The sequence below is a fragment of the Myotis brandtii genome, unplaced genomic scaffold (assembly GCF_000412655.1).
Source record: "Myotis brandtii unplaced genomic scaffold, ASM41265v1 scaffold725, whole genome shotgun sequence".
In the NCBI taxonomy this organism is placed as follows: Eukaryota; Metazoa; Chordata; class Mammalia; order Chiroptera; family Vespertilionidae; genus Myotis; species Myotis brandtii.
The window spans coordinates 616,383-640,869 of record NW_005370862.1 but is presented as its reverse complement, the minus strand read 5'-3'; the positions used below and the strand labels follow the sequence as shown (position 1 = coordinate 640,869).

At 56.2% G+C, this 24,487-nt stretch overlaps 1 protein-coding gene and 1 long non-coding RNA gene across 2 annotated transcripts in view; one reads left to right on the top strand and one right to left on the bottom strand.

Moving 5' to 3' along the window:
- DOCK1 (dedicator of cytokinesis 1) overlaps positions 1 to 24,487 on the bottom strand; it is a 264,303-nt gene that overhangs the window by 5,168 nt on the left and 234,648 nt on the right. The window contains exons 39-49 of the mRNA XM_014530148.1: positions 21,086 to 21,175; positions 20,084 to 20,188; positions 17,505 to 17,646; positions 17,334 to 17,412; positions 15,579 to 15,663; positions 14,603 to 14,689; positions 13,118 to 13,294; positions 12,561 to 12,644; positions 7,574 to 7,711; positions 4,218 to 4,363; positions 336 to 534 (exon numbers count right to left, since the gene is read on the bottom strand). Of these exons, the coding sequence (XP_014385634.1) occupies positions 336 to 534; positions 4,218 to 4,363; positions 7,574 to 7,711; positions 12,561 to 12,644; positions 13,118 to 13,294; positions 14,603 to 14,689; positions 15,579 to 15,663; positions 17,334 to 17,412; positions 17,505 to 17,646; positions 20,084 to 20,188; positions 21,086 to 21,175 (1,332 nt within the window). The remainder of the gene's footprint in view (positions 1 to 335; positions 535 to 4,217; positions 4,364 to 7,573; positions 7,712 to 12,560; positions 12,645 to 13,117; positions 13,295 to 14,602; positions 14,690 to 15,578; positions 15,664 to 17,333; positions 17,413 to 17,504; positions 17,647 to 20,083; positions 20,189 to 21,085; positions 21,176 to 24,487) is intronic.
- Positions 17,983 to 18,749, top strand: LOC106724110. The gene is made up of 4 exons (XR_001359873.1): positions 17,983 to 18,358; positions 18,497 to 18,506; positions 18,611 to 18,664; positions 18,695 to 18,749. It is a non-coding gene; the product is annotated as an uncharacterized LOC106724110 (long non-coding RNA).

The following is a 24,487-nucleotide window of genomic DNA, read 5'->3' as shown; positions in this document are numbered from 1 at the left end:
CCGCCCGCAGTCACCCAGGCTGCGTGGTTTCTGGCCGGGAAGGGGCCGGGGACAGACACACCGAGTGCTGTTTTCTGACAACACAGCTTTCCTGTTCGACTTCGGAGACACCAGGAGGCCCGAGAACGTGGGGGCCCTGCTCGGACCCTCGGGATGGAGGGAGCGTGAGTGGGACCAGGGAAAGCTCCCCCTGACCCGTGCACGCCCCGCAGCATCGGTTAGGCGAGGGGAGGGAGGAGGGAGACCGGCATTTTGACGGGACAATGTTACAGCCAACTCCACACCCGCCAGGGGACAGCCCTGCGGGTAAGTGTGGAGGGGGAACCGGGAATTACCGTCTCGGACAGGATCACGGCCTCAGACCCCTGCGGGGCCGCGTCCACGGGCCTCAGCTCCTTGTCGAATATCTCCTGGTGTTTGCTGTTCCGCTTCTCCTTCTTCTTGTCCTTCTTGTCCTTGTCGGGGTCGTCCTTGTCCAGCTTGTCCTGCGACCGGGAGTGCATCTTCTTGGGCAGCAGGGGCTCCAGGGCGAACCTGGAGGAGAGGGCTGTTAGGCCCCGGGCCTCTCCATTGGCCAGCGGCTGCTGTCGCCCCAGATGTGGGGGGCGCAGTCCCTCCCGGGAAACCTAAGAGCTGCCTGGGAACCTCGACTTTTACAGGAAAGGGGGGGCTGCAAAGGGAGGCGGAGGGAGGCGAGGCGTGTGTTAACCGATCGCAACAGATGGACTGCGTTTGCACCTCAGCAACAACAAACTGGAGGAAAACCCGCAGCTGCAGGATGATGGGGGATGGAGTCTGACGCTATGAGGGATTTCTGTCGATCTGCGAGGGGAGGGGGCACTTGAGTCTATTCCAAAGGCGAGCCCTTACCTTTTATTTATTTCATATATGTCATATATATATTATATATATTGATTTCAGAGAGGAAGGGGGAGAGAGAGACAGAGACAGAGAGAGACAGAGAGGCAGAGAGAAACATCAATGATGAGAGAGAATCATTGATTGGCTGCCTCCTGCACACCCCACACTAGGGATGGAACCCAAAACTGGGCATGTGCCCTGACCAGCAATCCAACCGTGACCTCCTGGTTCATAGGTCGATGCTCAACCACCTCATAGGTCGATGCTCAACCACCGAGCCACGCCAGCTGGGCGAGCCCTCGGCTTTTAGCGATTAGGACCGGAATATCCATGCGCAGTGGGAGGGAGCAGGCGGGTGCAAAGGTCGCAGAGGAAGGTCGCCTCCATCTGAAAGCCTGTGCTGAGGGCCCAGCTGGCAGGTCCCAGGTGCGCTCAGGTGTTCAGCCCAGAGCTGAGCTGCAGACAGAGGACCCGGGTCCCAGCTCGGCCACGGCGGTTGGATGTCCTCAGTTACAGGGAAGGGAGGACACCACACCTTTCTGCTCAGTGACACCAGCCAGACGGTGGGAGAGCGTGGCAGGGACACCCTGTCAAGTACATGGTCTTGGGTAGCTTCTCAGGCACGTGGCCACACCGAGCACGCACACGCGCCTGCACACAGTCGCCATCTGCTATTGTAATGTACGACTTGGCGGGAGAGGGGGGGGGCCATCCTGTCCCTGCCCCACGCAGTCACATCAGAGAGGGAAGGAATGGTCCCGGGAGACGGGAACCTCACTCCCTGAGGCAGGAAGGCGGAAGGAGACAGGCCAAGGTGTGCGCAGGGCGGGCACGGCCCTACAACCTCTCAGCGCTAACGCCCACGAAAGGCGTCCTTGTTATCAGCACCTCATGTTTCTGAAAACATGGCGCATGAAAACGGTTTCACAAGAGATGGGGTCTCCTACACGGCCTCGCCGTCCGCAGGCACAGAGGAGAGTGGTCTGCACTGTGATTTCTGAGAAATGTCACCTGTGGGTGACACGTCGCTGCCACACGATTGAAAGAAACCCACTCCGAAGCCAGCAGCGTTCACAGAGCTCCCTGACCGGTGCCCAGCAGACCCCGAGCCCGGCGGGCTCCCTGCAATGTTCTGTCCCCTTGGTGTATGACTGACCTTTTCCATAATAAAAACTTAGAGATGACTGAGGAACTCACCAGTGCAGCTTTCCACCACCGAGGCATGTGGGACACCCAGACTTTCCCCTGGATCGCATTCACCAATAAACCCACATTGATTATGTTACATGGTGTGTCCGTTATATTATCAGCAATAATCAACATGTTCATAATCGTCTTCTAGGTTTTGCAGAACTGGAGACAACTAATGTAGGAAGGAAGGTTTTAGTGGACACTGTCCGTGCAGCTTTCCACCACCGAGGCATGTGGGACACCCAGACTTTCCCCTGGATCGCATTCACCAATAAACCCACATTGATTATGTTACATGGTGTGTCCGTTATATTATCAGCAATAATCAACATGTTCATAATCGTCTTCTAGGTTTTGCAGAACTGGAGACAACTAATGTAGGAAGGAAGGTTTTAGTGGACGCTGTCCACTTAGAGCAGTGGTTCTCAACCTTCCTAAGGCTGCAACCCTTTAATACAGTGCCTCATGTTGTGGTGACCCCCAACCATAAAATTATTTTCGTTGCTACTTCATAACTGTAATGTTGCTACTGTTATGAGTCGTCATGTAAATATCTGATAGGCAGGATGTATTTTCGTTGTTACAAATTGAACATCATTAAAGCATAGTGATTAATCACGAAAACAATATGTAATTATATATGTGTTTTCCGATGGTCTTAGGCGACCCCTGTGAAAGGGTCGTTCGACCCCCAAAGGGGTTGCAACCCACAGGTTGAGAACCGCTGGCCTAGAGGAAGCCATGTGCTGGGAAGGACAGGCATCTCTACAAAGAACCAAGAGAGGGGCAGGCCGAGGGCTACATTTTTCACCGGGAGAAGCAACTGCCGACAGGGCGCACTGTGTTCTGCAGGTAGCCTGTGCCATGTGAGCCCAAAGCCCCACTTCCTCCCCATCAGTCACCTCGCTAAGGGAGGAAACGCTGAGAATGAACAAAAACCTGGCCTCTATCCAAGATGCCTCCAGTTCAAGGTTAAACCACGGCTCCCAGGGAGAAGGCCGGGCCTGCCCGCGCTCGTGCCTTCACAGGTGCAACACCCCACACTTCTGATCCAAACCTGCAGAGCCACGGCACCCGCACCCACACCTTCCTGGGAACAGGAACCCTTTCCATGCCTAGCCCGGGGGTTTTCTGGGGGAGCCGCCGAATTAAATTTCTCTAGCAATCTTGTCGCAGGGACAAGCACACATGATTTAAATACCTCCAAATTGAGACTTTGCACACGGACTTGGCCTTAAAAATAGCAGACGCTGATAAAACTTGCTGTTAAGGAAAAAAAGAAGTGGGTACAGTTTTCAGTTCCCCATCGGGCACACCAGTCGCTGGCGAGAAGGGGCACTCGGAGTTGAGTGTCCCCAGGGCGCTCGGGAACGTCCTGTCTGCCTGTTGCCGGGGCCGGAGCCTGCAGGCTGGCAGGGTGATGGAGTGGCAACCGGACGGGGTTGGACAAGCACACAACTGTGCAAACTCCACAATAAAACCGCTGGAAGCCCTTCGCGGATGCTTAAATTGCAACACTGTTTCTTGTTGTATAATAAGAACAAAGTTTAGATGTTTGCTACTCAAAAGCGCAAAAAGTATCAACATGAAGGTTCTCTTTGAACAATGAGGTAATGGGGGTGGGGGAGAGGGAGAGAGAGAGAGAGAGAGAGAGAGAGAGAGAGAGAGAGAGAGGAGGCTCGGCAAGGGCTCAACTGTTCACTAGCCTATTAGGTCCTTGTTCCCTTCCTGGCGGCTCTGTGCTCTGATGCTCAAGAGCAAATCTGGCTCCCAGAGGTCTCGCAGGTGAGGCGGCTCTCAAGGAAGCCGAGCAACAGGTGTGACACTGGAGGTGAGCAGAGGGGGAGGGTCCATGCGCACCTGGCCAGGGGCGCACCATGCTGTCTCCCGGACATGCTGAGCCGGACAGAAGGCTCATGGGAGGTGTTAACATTGGACGGAAACCTTTATACCCCAAGTGGTTCCCGAAGGGGGAATTTCTCTCTCACAAACTCACAAGACCCTGAAAGTCTCACTGGGAGCTCAGTTCGTAACGTCATAAAGGGTCTCAGTTTCAAAGACAGTTTTGATTTTTAAAATATCCTCAGTTGTGATCAAACCCACCCAGGGCCCCGGTGGCTCCTCCGCGCCCCTCCCGCTCTCTCCCTGTTGCTGAGCCCACTCACCCATCCGAGCCCGGCCTGGAGGGCGTGCTGTCCGATGACAGGGAGGAGACCGAGGCCACCGACAGGGGCCGGGACGAGGAGGGCATGGTGAAGGACCGCACCATGGACCGCGGGCGGCTGCCTCGCCGGTCATCCAGGCTGGAGGGCTGCAGGGGAGGGAGAGGGAGGGACGGAGAGAGAGGCTCGTTGGATGTTCGTACCAATGGACTTCCGGCCTGGCGGGGTCAGAGTCTTGGACCACGTTGTCTTAACAGCCTGGAATCTAGACCCAAATTGTCAACACTTCTATGTACAGCACATGTTCCCACTTGGAGTCAAAGATGAAAATGAGGATGATTTGGTTTTAGAAAATTTTAGATGCAGATTTATTTTTACTTTTTTTTTTTACCAAGACCACGATCCATCAGCCTCTTCCAAAGTCCTAGCAGGAAGCACTGACCAGAAAGCCTGGTTTACAGAGTAACATCTGGAACGAGATGAAAGAACCTGCAAGACCTTTGGATGAACTGGGTGCAACTCTGCATGTTGACAAAACGTGCCCATCAAGCACGTGTGACCCCTGGACTCCTGTTGACTGAACACGATGCCCCTGCTCTTAGTTAGGGGGCTCCTCGCCTGCGGTGCCAGGCACAGTCGGTTCGGGGCAGCCTCGCTGGGCCTGCCGCGAGGACTGGGGATGCATTTCATTCCCCAGAAACGTGGTCTCGGGACGGAGTTCTCCATCCTCTCTCGGATGTGTTTTTGTATGTCACCAAAAAAGGTGTCCCTGAAAGATACCACGTGTCAACCTCTAATCAGGAGAAAATACTCGTGCCTGCGCCCGAGCCAGCTGTTGGCACATCTGGGACCGCAGCAGCCGCCGAAGCTCCTTCCTTGGCCCGAGGACGTGGAACCCCACGCCTGTAGGGCACGTCCTCTCTGTGTGGCTTCAGCCGCCACCCCTCACCCCCACGCCGACCTGCCACGGATGACAGATTTATAACCACCACTTTCACATCTGAAAAGTGGGCCCGTGCCTTAAATGTGTGTTTTGCATACGAGTTACAATTTGATTGGCTCACTCTCTCTTTAATAAGAACAGGAACAAAACTGCAGGAGGGCCGTTTAGAGCAGGAGACGGGGTGCCTTTTCTGTGAAGTGCCAGACGGCCCGGCCAGTGGCTCCGTGGTTGAGGGTCAACCCATGAACCAGGAGGTCATGATTCCATTCCCGGTCAGGGCACATGCCTGGGTTTCGGGCTTGATCCCCAGGAGGGGGCGTGCAGGAGGCAGCCGATCGATGCTTATCTCTCATCATTGATGTTCCTAGCTCTCTCTCCCTCTCCCTTCCTCTCTCTAAAAACAATAAAAACATATAGAAAACATGTAAAGGGCCGGATCATTGGTACTTTCGGCTCGCAGGCCACACAGGCTCTGCACCTCTGCCCGGCTCCGCTGCTGTGGCATGAAAACAGCCACACACAACACAGAAAGAGCGGTTGTGACTGCTTGCCAATAAAACTTTATTTACAAAGGCAGGTGGCGGCCTCAGCCTGCCAACCACTGGCTCGGAGTGATATGCGGCTGGCGGCTGGCAGAGGGGGGTCTGCCCAGGCTTGGGCTTAGCACCAATCATAGGGCCAGTGCCACCAACTGGCCTCGATGAGAAAACTAAAGAGGCAACAGTGACTTGCAGCCCAGTCCAGGCTGTGAAAATGCTCCTCATACGAAACCTAGAGCTGACCCTGCAGTGTCCTCTCCCGGCCTCTGAAACGACCCAGGGCCGGCCTGCGAGGGTCCTGCGGCTGGGCCCGGAGCCTGGCTTGTGACCCTAGAACCTGAGGATCAGGACTGGACTTTTCCATCGGAAGCAGCGGTCTCCGCAGTCCTGACGGACAGGCCTCTGGGGCCAGGACGCGTGAGTGGACGCTGTCTGTCCCGCAGCAGGGCTGGCCGGGCCGTCGGAACCAGGCTGGCGCTGGGAGTTAGAATCAAGCTGGCCAGGCCATCAGAACCGGGCTGGCTAGGCCATTGGAACAGGCTGGCACCGGGAGTTAGAACCAGGCTGGCTGGGCTGTCAGAACCAGGCTGGCTGGGCTGTCGGAACCAGGCTGGCGCCAGGAGTTAGAACCAGGCTGGCACCGGGAGTTAGAACCAGGCTGGCTGGGCTGTCGGAACCAGGCTGGTGCCAGGAGTTAGAACCAGGCTGGCACCGGGAGTTAGAACCAGGCTGGCTGGCTGTCGGAACCAGGCTGGCTGGGCTGTCGGAACCAGGCTGGCTGGCTGTCGGAACCAGGCTGGCTGGGCTGTCGGAACCAGGCTGGCTGGCTGTCGGAACCAGGCTGGTGCTGGGTTAGAACGAGGCTTTAGAACCAGGCTGGCTGGCTGTCGGAACCAGGCTGGCACTGGGAGTTAGAACTAGGCTGGCTGGGCTTGAGGAACCAGGCTGGTGCTGGGTTAGAACGAGGCCGGGGTTCTGGCTCCAGCAAGGCTGTGACTTCGCATAAAACATGGACTCACGCTGCGCTTGCTCCCTCCCGAGCACACAGGGAGCAATCGCCCGACCGAGGAGGCCGTGAGGAGGGGATGAGGGAAGCCCGGGGGCTGGCAGCTGCCCTGTCCTCGCTGTGTTGTTACCGTGGCCTGAGCACCAACTCCCCTGGGCTCTCACCAGGCGCGCCCTCCCGCTGGCATCACACCTGATGCGGCGTCGCCAGGCTGAGCTGCCCCCCACCCCCGGGTGCTCCCTGCAGGGTAAGCACAGAGAGCAGCGTTTCACGGGCTGAGGCGCAGGCAGCTCATGAGCTTCTCGATTTGTTCTTTCCACACACTGCACACATGCCCACGTGGGTGGGAACTTCACAGGGTGACATGCCTGCCCCTAGGAGGGGGCTGTGGGGTGGGGGAAGGAGAGGTGGGCTGTGGGCTCCCATCTCCTCCCGACCACCTCCAGGGCCCTGCGTGGCCTCCAGCGGTGACCATCCTCCAACAGGCGAGTCCCCGCTGACCATCTCAGCCCTAACCCCTCACACCTCCCTCAGTGACGGGGACCTTGGGCCGGGCCCGGGCTCCCCTCTGACCTGGGACACTGTGAGCCGGCGCCCTGCGTGACATGTGACTGATCCTGTGTGTGTGAGTTTCCCTGTCGCTCCCCCACGAAGGGGAGTTGGAGATGCAGCCACTTCATGGGCGTTACCGCCGCCATTTCCCGTGGCTGAAAGGAGGTGCTGGTTTTGCTGGCCGACGAGCGACACAGGGGACTGAGGTCCGACGCCCCGCTTCCTAAGCAGGCGTCCCATCCGCATCTTAGTTACCCCGCCGCGTGAGCCTGCCACGTGGGACACCGTGCCCCCCGCCCCGCACAGGGGGACCGCTCACCATGGCCCGGACGCCGTACTGCTTCTCCACCTTCTCCCGCAGCTGCCGGAAGCAGGCCTCCATGCGCTCGTGGAAGGGCCGCAGGGCCTCGGTGATCTTCTCCCCGTGAATCCGGATCCCTTCGGCCAGGAACGGGATCTGGAAGACGAAGGGGGGACCCTCCTCATTTCCGGCCGCGCCTGGTCCGGGAGAGGCGGGCACGCAAGGCGGGGCTGGCACTTCCACGGGGACCTGCTGTGGCGCCCACGCGGGACGGGCTGGTTAAACGCATTAGCAGGTTTGTCACCCTCAAAGGCCAAAGTGTGGAAATTAAAATCGTCTGCGTTGTGAATCGGCCGCGTCGAGGGCGGGGCTCAGCGCCGAGGGCGCCTGGAGGCCTCCCTTCCCGGACGGAATGCCCACCTGGCGGGCACTGGCCTTGGGGAAGAGCTGCATGCGAGTTTGTTTACATGCAACCTGATCTGTTAGCCACGGGCCATGTCACTGTGCAGAGGTTTTTCTCAGCGAAGAATATTCTATGGCAGGGGTGGGCAAACTTTTTGACTCGAGGGCCACAATGGGTTCTTAAACTGGACCGGAGGGCCGGAACAAAAGCATGGATGGAGTGTTTGTGTGAACTAATATAAATTCAAAGTAAACATCATTACATAAAAGGGTACGGTCTTTTTTTTTTTTTTAGTTTTATTCATTTCAAACGGGCCGGATCCGGCCCGCGGGCCGTAGTTTGCCCACGGCTGTTCTATGGGATACGAGAGCCCAGCTCCGAAACGCAAGCATCTACGATTCTACATCTATGGGATCCATGGTCCTGAAAGACATGCTTTGGAAACGAATCCGCATCTTTTCTTCCTGAAAACTAAAAATAGTCCCTTCGCTGCCAGCACGGCTGTCACACAGTCTCCCGCCAACACTTCCCTTCGGAGCGTGGAGACGCAGGTGACCTTTAAAAGTGCCACCAAGAGACGTTTCCTCCCCAGCACTGACCAGGACCCTCCGGCCGCTGTCGGGGGGAGGGGGGCAGGAAAGGCTCGCTCCCTCCCCGTTCTGCTGCCAACCCCACCCGCCCCTCCCTCGCCGACAGGGAGCTGGACACTCCTCACCGCAATCAGGCGAAGAGGCTTCCTCTTAATAACTTATAATTAAATCAGCGCACTGATTAGAAACAGATTTCCTCGTAGAGCGGAGCACCAACCTCGAGGAGCAGATTTAGAAGATGGGTAATAAGTACACAATTGGATTTCATGTGAACAAATTCTCGAAACCTTGTCAAGACGAATCACGGCCTAACCTGAGCTTGGCTGGCATCGATGCAGGCAGCTGTGGCCCTGTGGCACTCCAGGCACTCCAGGAGGGGGGCTGGGAATGTGTCCCCTACCCGCTCCCCCGCCCCGTGTTTGCAGCCCTCTGGCTGTACCCACACAGTGTGTTTTGCTGACAGTTGGGCCGACCCCAGGTCCCCGCCAGGCACCCGCTTGCCGCGGTGACTGCCAGTGGGACAGTGTGCGGTGGGGTCCCGGCCAGCGGGTGTTTAATATTCCGTGGGAATCGCTCCCGCAGACGGCGGCTTCCCGGCTGCTGCGGTCTGTTCAGGGGCAACAGTAGTAAATGCTGAGGGGAATCCTCTGCTCCCCGAGTCCCCCTCGGGGGCCGGCAGAGGCAGGCTGGGGGCAGCCTGGGCGGCTGGTAGAGGCGGCGTGTCTAGCTGGGTGCGAAGGCCAGCATGGGGGTGTGGCCTGCAGGTTAAAGCACAGCCTCCCTGCACACTGAGAACATTTCGATGGAGCAGGGTCCTTCTGGAATGTGCAAAATGCAACCTAATCCTTTCGGTGTGTCGTGTTGGTTTGATAAAAGCCTGCATTGGGCAGATTCTTGACACCAAAGAAGCTACTTGCTGGACTAACGTTAAGACCATGAACTGCCATCTGGCAGGTGACATTTATGGGGCGTGAAATTTATCCCCCAGGGAGGTGCCTGGCCTGGGTCACCTAGAACCTTCTTCGAGGGCGGGCTCTGCATCACCTGGGGTGGAAGTGCAGCCATGAATCAACACCCTCTCCAACTGCTCAGGCGCTGAACACACGAACAGAGGCCATGGCGCGAGGCCTGGGTGGCCTTCAGAGACCTGTCAATCCAGGGGGATCGACCTGGTGGAGCATCGAGATCTGGGGACAGACTGCTGACCCCCACGTGGGCCCCGATTTGCTCGAGGCCGAGGCCCAGGAACCTGTCTTTCTAAAGAGCCTCCCAGAGAGGGGAGAGCCCCCCTTGTGTTGTTCACACTGAGCGTGAGTACCAGGCAGTGCTGCCCTTGAGGCTGGCCCTGTGTCCCGGCCCCACCTGCTGGCAGCAGGGAGCACTGGGAGGGCAGCTCCGTGCTAGGGGAGCGCCACCCGGGCCACGAAGTCGCACCTGTCACCAGCTGGGGACCACAAGTGAAGCTAGCCTCTCATTTCAAAGAGAAACACGGACGCATCCCAGCGGGTTAATCCGAGTCTGTGTGGGCTCACCTCTGGACAGTGAGCAGGGATGCTCAAGGGGACAGCTGCTCTGGGGAGCGACCCAGCTGGGCCCGTGGGGAGGGGGCTGGCGCTCACAGGCAATTATGAAGCAGCCTGCGCCCGCCTCCAGGCCCACGGAGAGGAGCAGGCCCTGGCACAGAGCCGGGAGCTGCCCGGCATCGATCACCAGCCTTCACCAGCGGTTTTAGGAACGAGGATGTGCCGATGGCGCCCCGGTGGTGGGAACCGTGCCGGCGAGGCCCGGGGATTCCCGGGGGGAAACGCACCCCACCCACACGGAGTCTCAGAAAAAACCAAGCAAGCAAACCAACAAAACCAGCAGCGAACGTTCAGAGAGCCCCACACGTCTTCTTCACGGCTGCGAGGCTCAATTAGGGAGAGGAACACATGGGTTTCCAAAACATTGCAAACGAGAGCGAAATCGCAGGTAATGTCTGAATATGAGTTTCCAGCGCTTTTGATTTAATGAAGTTGCTAGAAAACAGATGCCTCCTTTCAACTCCCCCGCGAGCAGCTCTGAGAGTCATCCTTTAATAAAGTTATGAGGGGCCGTGACACAGTGCTGACACACAGTTCTCTCCGGGGGACAAATTATTTTCCTCTGTAGGACTCGAAACTCTTAAAATCCAATTTGCTGTAAAAGCTCGCAGGGAACAAAAATCAATAGAACTTCTGCAGACCGAACCAGTTTTTGTGTGGCAATGGCTGCATCGCCGCCAGGAGGTCCGGATTGCGCACCCTTTGGCTACAGCAACATCTAAATTGGAATCTTCCAGACACTTCAACTCTCTCCCTGTTTTTAGTAACAGGAAACCACCCACAGGAGGCTTCCATCCCAGGCAGCTTGGCCCAGGAGGTCCCAGCGTTTCTTTCTTCCTTTCTTTCCTTCTGACTTTTTTCTTTTTAAATATATTTTTATTGATTTCACAGAGGAAGGGAGAGGAAGAGAGAGAAACATCAATGATGAGAGAGAAACATGGATCGGCTGCCTCCTGCACTCCCCTTCTAGCCTCCCACTGGGGATCGAGCCTGCGACCAGGGCATGTGCCCTGACCGGGCATCCAACCATGACCTCCTGGTTCATAGGTCGATGCCCAACCACTGAGCCACACTGGCCAGGCCCAACACTTCTTATCAGAGTAATTCCAAGCCAAACAGATGTCAGGTGCATGCGATGTGCGGCACAGTCACTTCTTATCAGAGTAATTCCAAGCCAAACAGATGTCAGTCAGGTGCGTGCGATGTGCGGCACAGTCCCACCCACTAGGGTGGCTTTTCAACACTCGCACACAAACAACAGAAACGGGAAAGCAGCACGTGTTGGGGAGGATGTGGAGCCACAGGGACCCTGTACATGACCGCGGGCGGGATGACAAAATGGTGCAGCTGCTGTGGCAAACCGCCTGGTGGCTCCTCCAAGGAGGGAAAGTAGAGTCAGTGCATCAGCAGCACCCCACTTCTGAGTGCACCCCCCACGCCAGCGAAAGCAGGGAATCGAACAGGTTCACAGCCACGTGATTCACAGTTGCCAACAGGTGGGAACAACCCAGTGTCCCTCGGTGAGTGAACGATTAATAATGTGGTTTATAGACACAACGGAATGTTACTCAGCCTCAAAAAGGAAGTGCGTTCTGACGCGTCACAACATAGATGAACTCGGAGACACACTGCTAAGTGAAATAAGCCAGGCGCAGAGGGACGGATGCTGTGTGATCCCACTTATGTGAGGCTCCGCGAGTAGGGGAGTTCATAGGGACAGAAAGGAGAAGGGGGCGCCGGGGGCAGGAAGAATGGGGAGCTGTTTAGTGGGGACAGAGTTTTAGTTTTGCAAGACGGAGAGTCCCGGAGATGCTGGTGTGATGGTCGCACCACAGTGCGGGTGTACGTAATGCCACTGAACTGTGCATTAAAATGGTTAAAGTGATAAAGTGTGTGCTCTGTAAATTTGACCACAGTCAAATATAACATAAGCCCACTCCACCCTAAGAGGCCACACTAGCTAATGGGCTGATGATAGAGGAGCCACGCAGGTGAGGCTCGGACTGGCCAGGACAGAGGGGTCCCCAGAGGTGTCTCCTCAGGAGGAGCCGACCGTGTCAGGGACCCAGTGTCGGCTTGGGAGCCTCGCTTAGCAAGGCGGCCAGGGGAGCCACGCCCGGCCGGGCGCACAGAGACCTGGGCTCCCTGACATTGCCCCAGCCTGAGCTCTGCACCCAGCCAGCTGTGGGTTACACCAGCCAGCACCCTGCTCGCCGCCCACGAGAGAAAACAGCCGCAAGAAGCGAGCTGCCCAAAGTGGGCAGAGCAGGTGGGCAGAGCTCCCAGGAGAACCGCCCCTCTGAGGAAAGACTCGGAGGTCTCAGGAGCATGAGTAGAAAAGCAAAGCAATGAGCCGCATTGGAGTTGGGAAACGCAGATGTGACACCCCCCGCCCCTCGCGCCCCGCAAGGCTGCGTTCCCACACTCACCTGCCACGCGATCAGGTCCTTGAGCTTCTCGATCTTCTCGTGCGCCTCCGGGTGCTCCTGCAGGTACCGCTCCGTGAAGAAGGCCTGGAGGGGCGGGAGCCACTCAGTACCCCCAGCACCCACCATGCGCTCTGCACACCTACTGTGGGCCGGGCCCCGGGGACAGAGCTGTGGGTAAAACACACTCACACTCCTGGATTCACAGGGACGGGGGCGGCTTGTGGTGGGAACGCCAGGGCCAGACCATACCGCTGTCGGTCAACCCTGCCCACTCCCATCGAGATGCTTCCCGGGGGCCAGCTGGCCCTCTCCACGGAGCCGCCCTGACAGACTTGATCCTGTGGCCTCAGTGGTCCCAGGGCTCATGAAAGCCACGGGGGTCCCTCTTAGAGCCAACCTGGGGGGACCGTGCCCCGCCCAGGCCTGGCCATGGCAGGCCCTTGACCGTCTCCAGCCTGCAGGGGCTGCCCGGGCCTCCTGGCCTGGCCTTAGGCTGCACGGGAGACCAGGGTGGGCTGTCCCTGGACAGGGCTGTGGAGAGCTGGCGGGCCACCTGCCTTTTCGTAGTTGGTGAAGCCGCCCATGACGGCCGGGTCCACGATGCCGGTGAGGAACATGGAGAGGGGGTTGATGGGCAGGCTGGGGTCCTCCAGGTGCTGCTGCACCATGCTGTCCAGCTTGTCGTTGGTCAACTGCATGGTCTCGATGGCGTTCTCCAGGGGGCTGATCTCCACCTGCGGGGGCAGCACAGGCGTCGGGCCGGCTGCTTCCACGCCCATCGCCGGTCCAGCCAGGAAAAGAGGGTTCCATGTGCTCTAGAACCACATCTGGATTTTCAAGGGGATTCGCTGGAAACTAAATGGCAGCCAACGCCATCCGGCTAAGACCCTGCCAGGGGACGGCAGACAGGAGACACTACAAAACGGGCATCTTTCAACCGGACCGCATATGCAGGCTATCGCTGCTGCCACGAGTTCACGGGGAGCCTGTGGCCGACGGGTCCCTAAGGAAACTGCCCCACAGCGCTCCGCAGGCAAAGCAGGGTTAGCTAATGAGATGCAAGTCTTTATTTCTTTAAAAGGTGCTGGGGAGGCGCCCGGCCGGTGTGGCTCAGTGGTTGAGCATCTTCCCATGTACCAGGAGGTCACTGGTTCCATTCCGGGTCAGGGCACATGCTCTATCCCCAGTCGGGGGCGTGCAGGAGGCAGCCGATGCATGATGCTCTCTCATCACTGATATTTCTCTTTCTCGCTCCCTCTCTCTCCCTCTCTCTGAAATTAATAAAAGAACATTTTTTTCTTTAAAGTGCCAGGGAGGAGTAGCAAGCTATCTTGGCTTGAAATGAGCAAGTGCTATTAATCAAGGTGTTTGTCATGCAAATAGCGATGAAATCATAGGAAGGAGCTGGGAAAGCCCTATGCAAATGGGGCCTGGCCCTAAGCTCTCCGGTAGCTAAGTGGAGGGGCTGTCAGACCATGGGGAGGGCTGGCGCACTACCTCCTGGGAGGCATGAAGCTCAGTCTCCATTTCCCATAAGCTCCACCAGCTGTGCTCACCCATCTCACTAGGACAGCGGTTCTCAACCTGTGGGTCTCGACCCCTTTGGGGGTCGAACGACCCTTTCACAGGGGTCGCCTAAGACCATCGGAAAACACATCTATAATTACATATTGTTTTTGTGATTAATCACTATGCTTTAATGATGTTCAATTTGTAACAATGAAAATACATCCTGCATATCAGATATTGACATGACGATTCATAACAGTAGCAAAATTACAGTTATGAAGTAGCAACGAAAATAATTTTATGGTTGGGGGTCACCACAACATGAGGAACTGTACTAAAGGGTCGCGGCATTAGGAAGGTTGAGAACCACTGCCCTAGGAGGTTCGAGGATGAAGAGACGGGGGAGGGAGGGTGTGATGTCAGGCTCAGTCTGTCTGATCTGGGGGCGGCATGCGCACTGGGCAGTGACCACACAGCACACGTCGGGAAGCGTGAGCGAGGGCCACGACAGTCCCTCCCGGGCGTGTCCTTACCATGAAAACGGACTTGACCTCAAACCACCTGAGAATTCCAGGCAGCTTGTACGCGGTCGTGTAGACGGTCCTCTCGATCCACATGTTCTGCGAAGGGAACACACGCCCGTGAGCAGGGTCAGCAGCTCGGCGGCTTCTGCCCCAGGGGGACTTCCGGCCCTCGCAAGGCCAGCCCCCAGGACGGGGTCCCCTGGGAGGGAGGAAGCTCGGGGAAATGAGGGGGTTCCCTCGGAGCAAACGGGTTTCTGGAAAGGCTGCCGTGAGTGAGGCCCGGGCCTTACTGAGCCGTCACATCAAGGAATCTCAAAGGCACGTGAATTGAGGACAAGGGGGCTTCGTTAAAGTGACTCTCACATAATAACAAAACCAGTGCTTTAAGCTTTAATATTTCCACATAACCAGCACATGTTTACGTTCTAAAATAAAGATATGCTCAGACACGGTCACTTACACGTTCACTAAGCATTGAAAAGTGTGTACAGTTTCAATAAAAACACCACTTTACAATCTACATGTTTTGTAAAGGCTGCCTTACATATGGGAGGCAATTGTTTCAAGCCAACAAACACAACTCCTTCACCCCACCTCCTGCGCTGTCACCTCCCTGCACCTGGGACGGGTGCTCCCTGAGCGGCTGAGTCTGTGCACAGTGACCCTGATACAGACACAGGGCACAATGGAGGCACCTGTGCCGGGACCCCGGTCCGGATGAGGCGGCTCGGACACACCCAGGAGGAGGCACCTGTGTGCTGTGAACTCAGACACTTTCACAGCCCGTCACCTGTCACAGCCTCCTGGGGACCTGGGACATCGTCTGAGACGCCATTGTCTATGTTTGAGGGGCGCTATGCTAGGGTGTCTGCACGGTGGGGCCTTCGAGGCTGTACTATCCCACAGGCCGTTTGGTTGGTTGGGGGTGGAATGAGCTTTAGGGGTGTGTGTGTGTGTGTGTGTGTGTGTGTGTGTGTGTGTTTACCGCAAATTCATTGTCTGGGTCTTTCTCTCCCTTTCGGACCGGCCGAGAATATTCAAATCGCTGGACCTCGTTCACCCTGTAAAAGCTGCAGAGAGAGAAATCATTAGGCATTTAACCCCCAAAGCAGTCGATTTCCTTTGCGAGGCGAGGCCGTGCCTCCCAACGGGTCACCTGTTCCCTAAAATATCCCTGACCTTGACCAGAGGCGCTAGCTGAGCCTCTCTCCCCCCACCCGCAGCTTCGACGCGGACGTTGGCAGGTGGAAAAATGAGCTGGAGCTGCCTCCTCCCCGTCCCCCAAACCCTCAGGGAGACCAGATGCAGAGTGACAGAGAGACGCCCAGCGGCGAAGGTGACTCGGAGGAGAGGGAAAGGCCCGCCGCCGCCACGCGTGTGCTGGTTACGTAAAACTGTCAATTAATAATGGATCCCTTTAACTTAGTCTTTCAACAACGAACTTCTTAGAATAATTTCACTTAATACTTTATCATTTTGAAAATAAAAAACGACATCTTTATTATTTTTGAACAGGTCTTACATGCTTTACTAGTAGTTTCAGATCTACACACGGCAGATCTGCAACCACCAAGAGTGGCATGGACAGGACCAGCGTGCCCCCCTCCCCTGGGGTGGGGGGGACCCCTGCACTGAACGCAGGTGGGCTCCCCACGTCGGAGGGAAATATCTGAGCCTATACTACGGTTCACTCTTTGCTTTATGTCTCTGAGAAGAAAATGTCGCGCCACTTAAAACGCATGCCTTGTGGACGCTACCATTTGCAATCAGCAGAATCCCAGTTTATTTGTCGATACTGCTGACAAGAGGTTAAGGATGGGAGTGAACCCACCCAACCTCAGGCTACGAGGTAAGAGATCCTGAGCACTGACAAGCCATCCGATAGGTTAGTTTTTTGTTTGTTTGTTTTTTCACCAGAACATGGATCAAATGGAAAAGAACATTCTTAACATCAAAGAAACATCGGAAGCAGGCTGTGTCCACAGCATTGCTGAGCCAGGTACAACTCAGAGAGGCGTAAAATCTCACTCAAATTCGGATGCCTGCCCTGTGAGTTTTGAGACCTGCCTCACAATCCCACGTTACGTGATCGCTGGGTGTAGTTCCCCACGGGGAGCGCGCCTGGGACTCCCTCTTCCTGCCTCGCAGAAGGCACACTCGGCCACACCCAGGCACGGGGCACTGCTGAACACTTCCCAGGATCCTCTGCCCGGGGGGTCGTCAGCAGACCAGGTGTCCCCTCCCCGTCCTGTTTCCCTGGCCTGCCGACCTCTGACCCCTGGAAAGGAATAACCCGGCACCCTCCCAGCCTTGAGTGTCGACTTCTGCCTCCACGTCCTTTACAGTTGTGTGATGTGCGCAGGCCCACTGAACGTGGATTCTTTTCCGTAATCAGGTGGCTGCTTGAGGGCTGACTGTGCGCATCCGTCTACACCGCGGTATGGAGAGGACCTGAGCAGGGGGTCCTGGAACCAACGCCCCCAGATGCCAAGGGACAAGGAAGGTTTGTGGTTGGCAGAAGCTATACAAAGGCTTTTGGGCCGTGGCAGAGGGTGCCCCTAACCCAGGCGTTGTTCGTGGGTCAACTGGACCTCCTGCACTGCACCCCACTTCCTTCTTGATGCTGAAAGGAATCTGCTCCCCTTCGCCGAGGCGAAGCCCAGCCTTTCCCAGTGACATGGCCGATGAGAGCTGTACGTCCCCTCCCGCCCTCGTCCCGGCAGGAAAGCGGGTGGCTTACTTCACGATCTGCTCCGAGACTGGCCTGTGGAATTTCGGGGGCAGGTCCAGCTTGGGCTTCACCGTGAAGCACTGGATATCTGAGGGTGAGGAGGTCAAGGATCACCCTCCCGGGGAGACAGCCCCAAGACCCCAGCCCTCCCCCTACCGGCCTGGCGCTGTGTAAGGATACACTGGCCGGGGGAGCTTTTGATCTCCTCGCTGGGCGGGGACGTTGTCTTCATTTTCTCGGCGTTTGGGAACTGAGTTAAGAGCCGAGCCTCAAAGTCTTCCCGGCGTTCGTACTCCTTCCCCCGGTAGATGAAAACTTTGCCCTGGAAACGGTGACATTCATTAAGTACCGGGAGGGGTGGGGGGGAGGGCTTGGGACAAGTTCACACACGAGGGTCCTACCCGTCTCATTTAAAGGAAAAGGCTCTGCCCTGGCCGGCGTGGCTCAGGGGTTGAGCGTCGACCTATGAACCAGGAGGTCATGGTTCAATTCCCGGTCAGGGCACATGCCCGGGTTGCAGGCTCGATCCCCAGTGGGGGGCGTGCAGGAGGCAGCCGATCCATGATTCTTATCACTGATATTTCTCTCTCTCTCTCTCCCTCTCCCTTCCTCTCTGACATCAATAAAAGTGTTTAAAAAAAAGAAAGAAAGAAAAAGGCACTGACCGTGTAATTGCATGGTCTTACCCAGCAAGAGCCCAGAACCAGGGCCGCGTGAATTAACCCTGCGTCCTCAGCACCGAGCACAGGGCACTGAACTCAGGTCACGTGCTGCAGGCTTCGCAGTAACAACCAGTTTACAGAACCGTGAAAAACCCAGTGCACAACCTCCTCCAGGGGGCGGGACGCGGTTAGAAAGGGAAACCCAGCACCAGGGCCAGGGGGTCATGGTGTCTCACACACGGGGCGGGGCCAAGAGGGACACAGCTGTGAATATGTGAGACACAAGTTTATTCTGGTGACCTTGGGGGAGGGGTGTAAAAAGGTCTGTATGACCTTGGGGAGGTATAAGCAGGTCTGTGTGACCTTGGGGAGGTGTTAAAGTGGTCTGTGACCTTGGGGTGCAAGCAGGTCTGTGTGACCTTGGGGAGGTGTTAAGGTGGCCTGTGACCTTGGGGGGCAAGCAGGTCTGTGTGACCTTGGGGAGGTGTTAAGGTGGCTGACCTTGGGGAGGTGTAAGCAGGTCTGTGTGACCTTGGGGGTATAAGGTATGTGTGACCTTGGGGAGGTGTAAGCAGGTCTGTGTGACCTTGGGGTATAAGGTCTGCGTGACTTTGGGGGTATAAGGTCTGTGTGACCTTGGGGGGTGCAAGCAGGTCTGTGTGACCTTGGGGGTATAAGGTATGTGTGACCTTGGGGAGGAGTAAGCAGGTCTGTGTGACCTTGGGGGTATAAGGTCTGCATGACCTTGGGGAGGTGTAAGCAGGTCTGTGTGACCTTGGGGGGTGTGTGAGCAGGTCTGCGTCTTGCCTTACACAGGCTGTCTTGTTGGGGCCATTTCTGCCTGCGTGTGACACAGCCACTCTGTCAATGTATCTGTAAGGAAGGTCCTGACTCCAAGATGTACCGGGGCTCAGGGCCTTCGCGGCTGAGTGTCAGTCACACGAAGGTGGCAGTGGGCAGACAGTGTGATGCCACCATTGGGCCCTGGCCTGCTGCCTCCCCCCACCCCTCCTGCCCCATCTCAGAGCTGTGAACCCAGAGGAGACTGCGCCCAGGCGAAGGCAGCGAGAGAGGCCCGGGGCCTCAGTCACGTGGCATCTCTCGCTGGTTCAGCCTGGGGGGTCTGGGCAAGGGGCTCCAGGCAGCTGGTCCCACGTCAGCTGCAGCCCTGCCATTGGCCGTGACCCTGAACAGATGGCAGAGAGGAGGAGGGGAGAGACAGGCGGACGGACCGAGAGCAGCAGCCCACTGCATGTTTTTACATGTAGCTCCCTGAGACTCGGCTCCAGGTCACATTAAAATGGGTCTAATTAGTGAATTTTCAAAAGATAAAGAGAGATCTCCTGGTATGCGCTTTATCTCCTTCCCTAGTCTCAACTTACCCGCTGCTCCTGTAAATCATTAAAGAAGGAGCAGTTGAAGAATTGAACATTTTATTCACTTTGTGCTGAGGTCTGTCATAAAGGACCCGTTATAGACGAAAAACGCTCTCTCTAAAAACAAAATGTCACGCGGAAACCAAAGGAATATGTAGTCTTCGTCGGAAATGTAAGTATGTGCGTGGACATCTCGAAAGGCTGGATAAAGCCACACACCTCAGAAGCTCGGGGAGCTTTAACGTGGAACAGGTCCTATGAAACGAGCGGGGATTTATCAGGCTTCGCACCAGAAGGAAGACTTAATAATAAAAAAACATATCAAGGCTCTAACAGAAAAACAGTGGTGAGTTGTAGGTGAAAACATTGATAACATTTTCTAGAAACGCCACTTATTTTGCATTCTGTCGAGGGCCCTTCACACATGAAAACACGGGGACATTACAGATCAAGTTCGTCGTTCCTCGCGAGGAACATAAATACGAACCGGGTTACAAAAATGAGATAAATTCCTGCAGAAAACGTCAGTTCCAGAGGCAGCCGCCCGGCCCTGCCTTCAGTCTCCCGTTTCTGTAACAACTGCTCATGTCATTGCCAGATGCCCCCGGGCAGGTGACCTGGTAGGCGGGTGAATACATCGCCACAGCCCCGCAGGATGACTGCAATTCACACTTTGCACGTGCCCTTCCGCGTGGGAAGGGCTCTAGAACATCGACCTCACCCTCAGGAACGTGGGGAATCCCTGTCCGTAGTAGCCGACAGCGAAGTAGTCCGGCTTGGGTCTGATCACCTTGACGATGTTTTCGTAGAACTGAGCTTGTTTTTTCTGAAAGGAAGCAGAAACTGCGTTTCGGGTCTGAACAGAGCATGTGGGGGTCTGTTCCGGATGCCTGCAGCGGGCTCCTCGGGCCTTGGCAGTGCCGGAAGGGCAGGTGAGGGCCATGAAGCCGCCCCCGAGTTGAGCTCACCACCCCGGCTGAGGGCTGACGGCCTTTCTCACTGACCGTCCGCATTCCCAGGGAAATCTGACCCAAACCCAACATTCAGCAACCGGTGTTCTCAACAACCACATAACAGGTGTTTGTCTTTTGATTAAACGGCTGGTCTTTAGTATTTTTTAAAAATATACATATATTTTTATTTCAGAGAGGAAGGGAGAAGGGAGAAAGAGATATAAACATCAATGATGATAGAGAATCATTGATGGGCAGCCTCCTGCTTGCCCCACACTGGGGATGGAGCCCACAACCCGGGCCTGTGCCCTGACCGGGAATCCAACCCTGACCTCCTGGTTCACAGGTTTATGCTCAACCCCTGAGCCATTCTGGCCGGGCTGGTCTTTAGGATTTTAAAAATGGCGTTGATCAGATACTGGGACACATTAAAGAAGGATTTAACAGGGCAGAATTCAGTGGGTGCCGTGGTTCGAGAAGGCAGGAGGGAGGAACTGACAGCTTCGGTGGCAAGAGAAAGGTCCGGGCTGCTCTCCACCCGCCCCGTCGGGGCTCCTGTGCGCCCGGGGTCAGCCCTGTTCACATGTAAACCCTCCATGGGAGCCCGAGAGCTTGGTACCTGAGGGCCAGGAGCAGCCGGACACAGGGACACGGGTGGGACGCTGCCCGAGGCCACGGGAGAATCCCCATGTGGAAAGGGAGAGGGAAATGCCAGGAAAGTACGTCCAGGTGGTCCGGGACCCTTTATGTAGGAAGAAGGAAGGACCTACCAGCAGTTTGCTGAGCTGCTCATAATCAAACATTTCGTTTTCGTACTGTTCGGCCAGCTCCTTGCCCAGGGCGATGGCCTCCTCCCACATCTGCGAGGAAAAGGGAGAGAGAAACCCAAACCTGAATCGTGTGGTCAGAGCATAACACAGTGACACACCCGTTCCTGGGAACACAAGTTGGAAATCAGCTTAAGTCAAAATACGACGAGGGGAATGTCGGAAAAGACCAGCAGTTCCAGAGGTTCGTGTCTTCTGGCCGCAACCGGCATCCGCTGAGCACCCTGCGGCCTCTGCCCACCGTCCTGCTGACCTGCGTGGCCACCAGCCCATCTGCGTGGTCAGCGGAGGAGCCGGGGAGGGGGACCGCAGGGCGAGGACAGGCTGTGGCGAGCCTGATTTTGCTGCTTTCCCCAATCGTCCCGTTTCATAAACGCTCTGTCTCAATGGTCAGAAAGACTAGACCAGTGATGGCGAACCCATAACACCTCTGACACGCGAACTCATTTTTTTGGTTGATTTTTCTTTGTTAAATGGCATTTAAATATGTAAAATAAATGTCAAAAATATGTTTCATGAACAGAACAGAAGGCTGTTGGCTTAGAATCAGGAAGGGCCCCACCATCCCAAATCCGGGGTCCTCAGGCATCAATCGCCTACTTCTCCGCCCAATGGCCGCAGACGGAGCACGGATCCTCGGGGCGAGTGATCTCCTGCATCCGCGAGGTCCATTCTCTCGTGTAAGTCCTGCACCCGGGCAGGGTGGGTCTCTTGATTATACCCATTTTGCAGATAAGGAAGTTGAGGGTCGAACGCGTAAGGGCACAGGGCGGGTAGACTGGGCCCAGCTTGGTCTTCTCCTCAGTTCCTGTTCATGATGACTGTGACTTTGAGCTGCTATAAAAAACACCACAGACGGCGGCTTCCCCACAGCACAATTCCTTGCTCACGGTTCTGGAGCTGGAATCCGAGACCAAGGTGCGGGCGATTCGGTTCTCAGTGAGGACTCCCCTCCCGCGGTGCAGACAGCTGCCTCCTCGCTGGGCGCCCCGTGGCCCTGAGCTCGCTCTCTTCCTCCTGGATCAGCACTTAATCCTTCAGGGGCCCGTCCTAGTCATGACCCTGTCTAGACAGAGTCCCTCCCAAAGGCCCGACCTCCTGACGCCATCACCTGGTGGCTGGGGCTGCAACATCTGAATTGGGGTGGGCTGGGGGGGGTGCACACATTCAGCCCTAACACGGACCACGGGGGGCACCTGCAGCTGCCCCAACCCTCCTGCTGGGACGGGTGTGAAAGGTAAGTCCACTGAGAACATAGGCTGCCAAGCCCCACACCTGGCATTCCCTGGGCACTGCTGAGCCCCACACCTGGCATTCCCCGGGCACCGACCCCTCACCCGCCGGCCAGTCGTTGCCTTTCCTTAGTACAGTGGTCAGCAAACTCATTAGTCAACAGAGCCAAATATCAACAGTACAACGACTGAAATTTCTTTTGAGAGCCAAATTTTCTAAACTTAAACTATATAGGTAGGTACATCGTTATTAACTTAATTAGGGTACTCCTAAGGCTTAGGAAGAGCCACACTCAAGGGGCCAAAGAGCCACATGTGGCTCTCGAGCCGCAGTTTGCCGACTACGGCCTTAGTAGAATGACCCCACCCAGGGCCTTCCTTACTACTGAGTCACCCAAGGGACTTAAAATACGTTTCACACAGCCACGGCCTACAGAAACCATCTGCTGTTTTTGCTGAGAAAAGAGCTATTCCGATAAGAGTTGCATGTTAGCGCTTGGAAAGACAAAATGAAAATAAGCCCGGAGTGGAAAACGATTTCGGGGAAGAAAGCGGCGGCGAAGTGCTTCCCACAGAGGACACACTTGCCCCTCCCAGCACCGCCCACCGCCCACCCCGCCGCCTCCTTCCTGCTCAGGTGTCCAAGCCGCGGGCACCCTGCCCATCTCTTCACCGGCTGGCGGATCTTCTCGGGCCTCCCGGGGCCCAGCCGCATTTCCGGGGGGAGCGCCTCTCCTTGCCATGCTTCCTCCAGGCGCCTGCGTGTTTCCACTTCCAGGAAACCGATTCCCTCACCTGGCGCTCTCTGTCCGGACTTCGCTTTTCTGCACACTCCCTCACCCCTCAGCCGCCCAGAGCCTGAGGGCTGCCCGTTCCCTGCCTAACGTGTTCTGGCCCTAAATGACGGATGAGATGCTTCAGACACATATCAAAGCCATTGTGTTTAAAGCAAGTCTTTTTAAAAAAATATATTTTTATTGATGTCAGAGAGGAAGGGGGAAGGACAGAGAGAGACAGAAACATCGATGATGAGAGAGAATCATGGACCGGCTGCCTCCTGCACACCCCCCACTGGGGATGGAGCCTGAAACCCGGGCCTGTGCCCTGACCGGGAATCGAACTGTGACCCCCTGGTTCATCGGTCGATGCTCAACCACTGAGCCACACTGGCCAGGCAAAAGCATGTATGTTTTGAATAAATATCTTATCCAACTCCTCCTGAGGTTTCCTGGTTGTGTTTTCTGTCAGATTTTCTATACACACACCCACCCTCCACCCAGCCTCGGTGAAAGGGCTCTGCATGGAGATTTCCACCCGCCTTTGGGGAGCATGGGGCACTCCCTTTTCCAACGTGAAAACCTCGAGGAACAGTCTGAGCCAGAGAGAACCCAGGTTCAGTACGATCCCCACGTAGTTTATCTCGGCGAGGAGATCGCGTCAACTTGTGCGACTGAATGGCCGGCCTGGCTCGAAGGGCTCTGGGCTCTGCGGCTCCCATCTCCACGCACAACTCCATTTTCTGGTGTGAAATCCTTAATCCGCCGGGAGCATTCTTGACATTGTGCGTTCACTGGCCACCCCGTGTGGGGGAGCGAGGAGGGTGCTGACTCTGAAAACGGGTTTTCTCCTGCTTCCGTTGTAAATGGTTGCTTTTCACAGGAGCAGATCGTCACGGACGCTCAGGCCGAGTCCTGGGTGATGGAACAGATCCTGGAGAGTATTAGGATTATTCTAAAATGTAGGAAATGCTGGCATGAACCCCAGAGAGAGTGTCATTACATTTGTACCTGCAACTCCTCTTAGTCACCACCGTGGTTTTCAAGGGTGAAACTCACAGGATGAGGACACTCCACCCCCAATTCTTAGAAAAAGAAGGCCAAGCACTTCACCAAAAACAGCAACTGGCTCCCAAACCCCTATTTTTGGTTCACGAGATGACGCAAGATGCCTCGTTCCTCGACTTGGGCACGAGGCAAAGAGCGGCTGTCAGGGCGAGGCTATTTTAAGAGGGGAAAACAGAGCTGGGGTCGGAAATAGTCACGGCTTCCCACGTCACGTGGGCTGCCAAGCAAGCGCCCCTCTGCGGCCGCTGCCCGGGGCTCCGGGTTCCCAG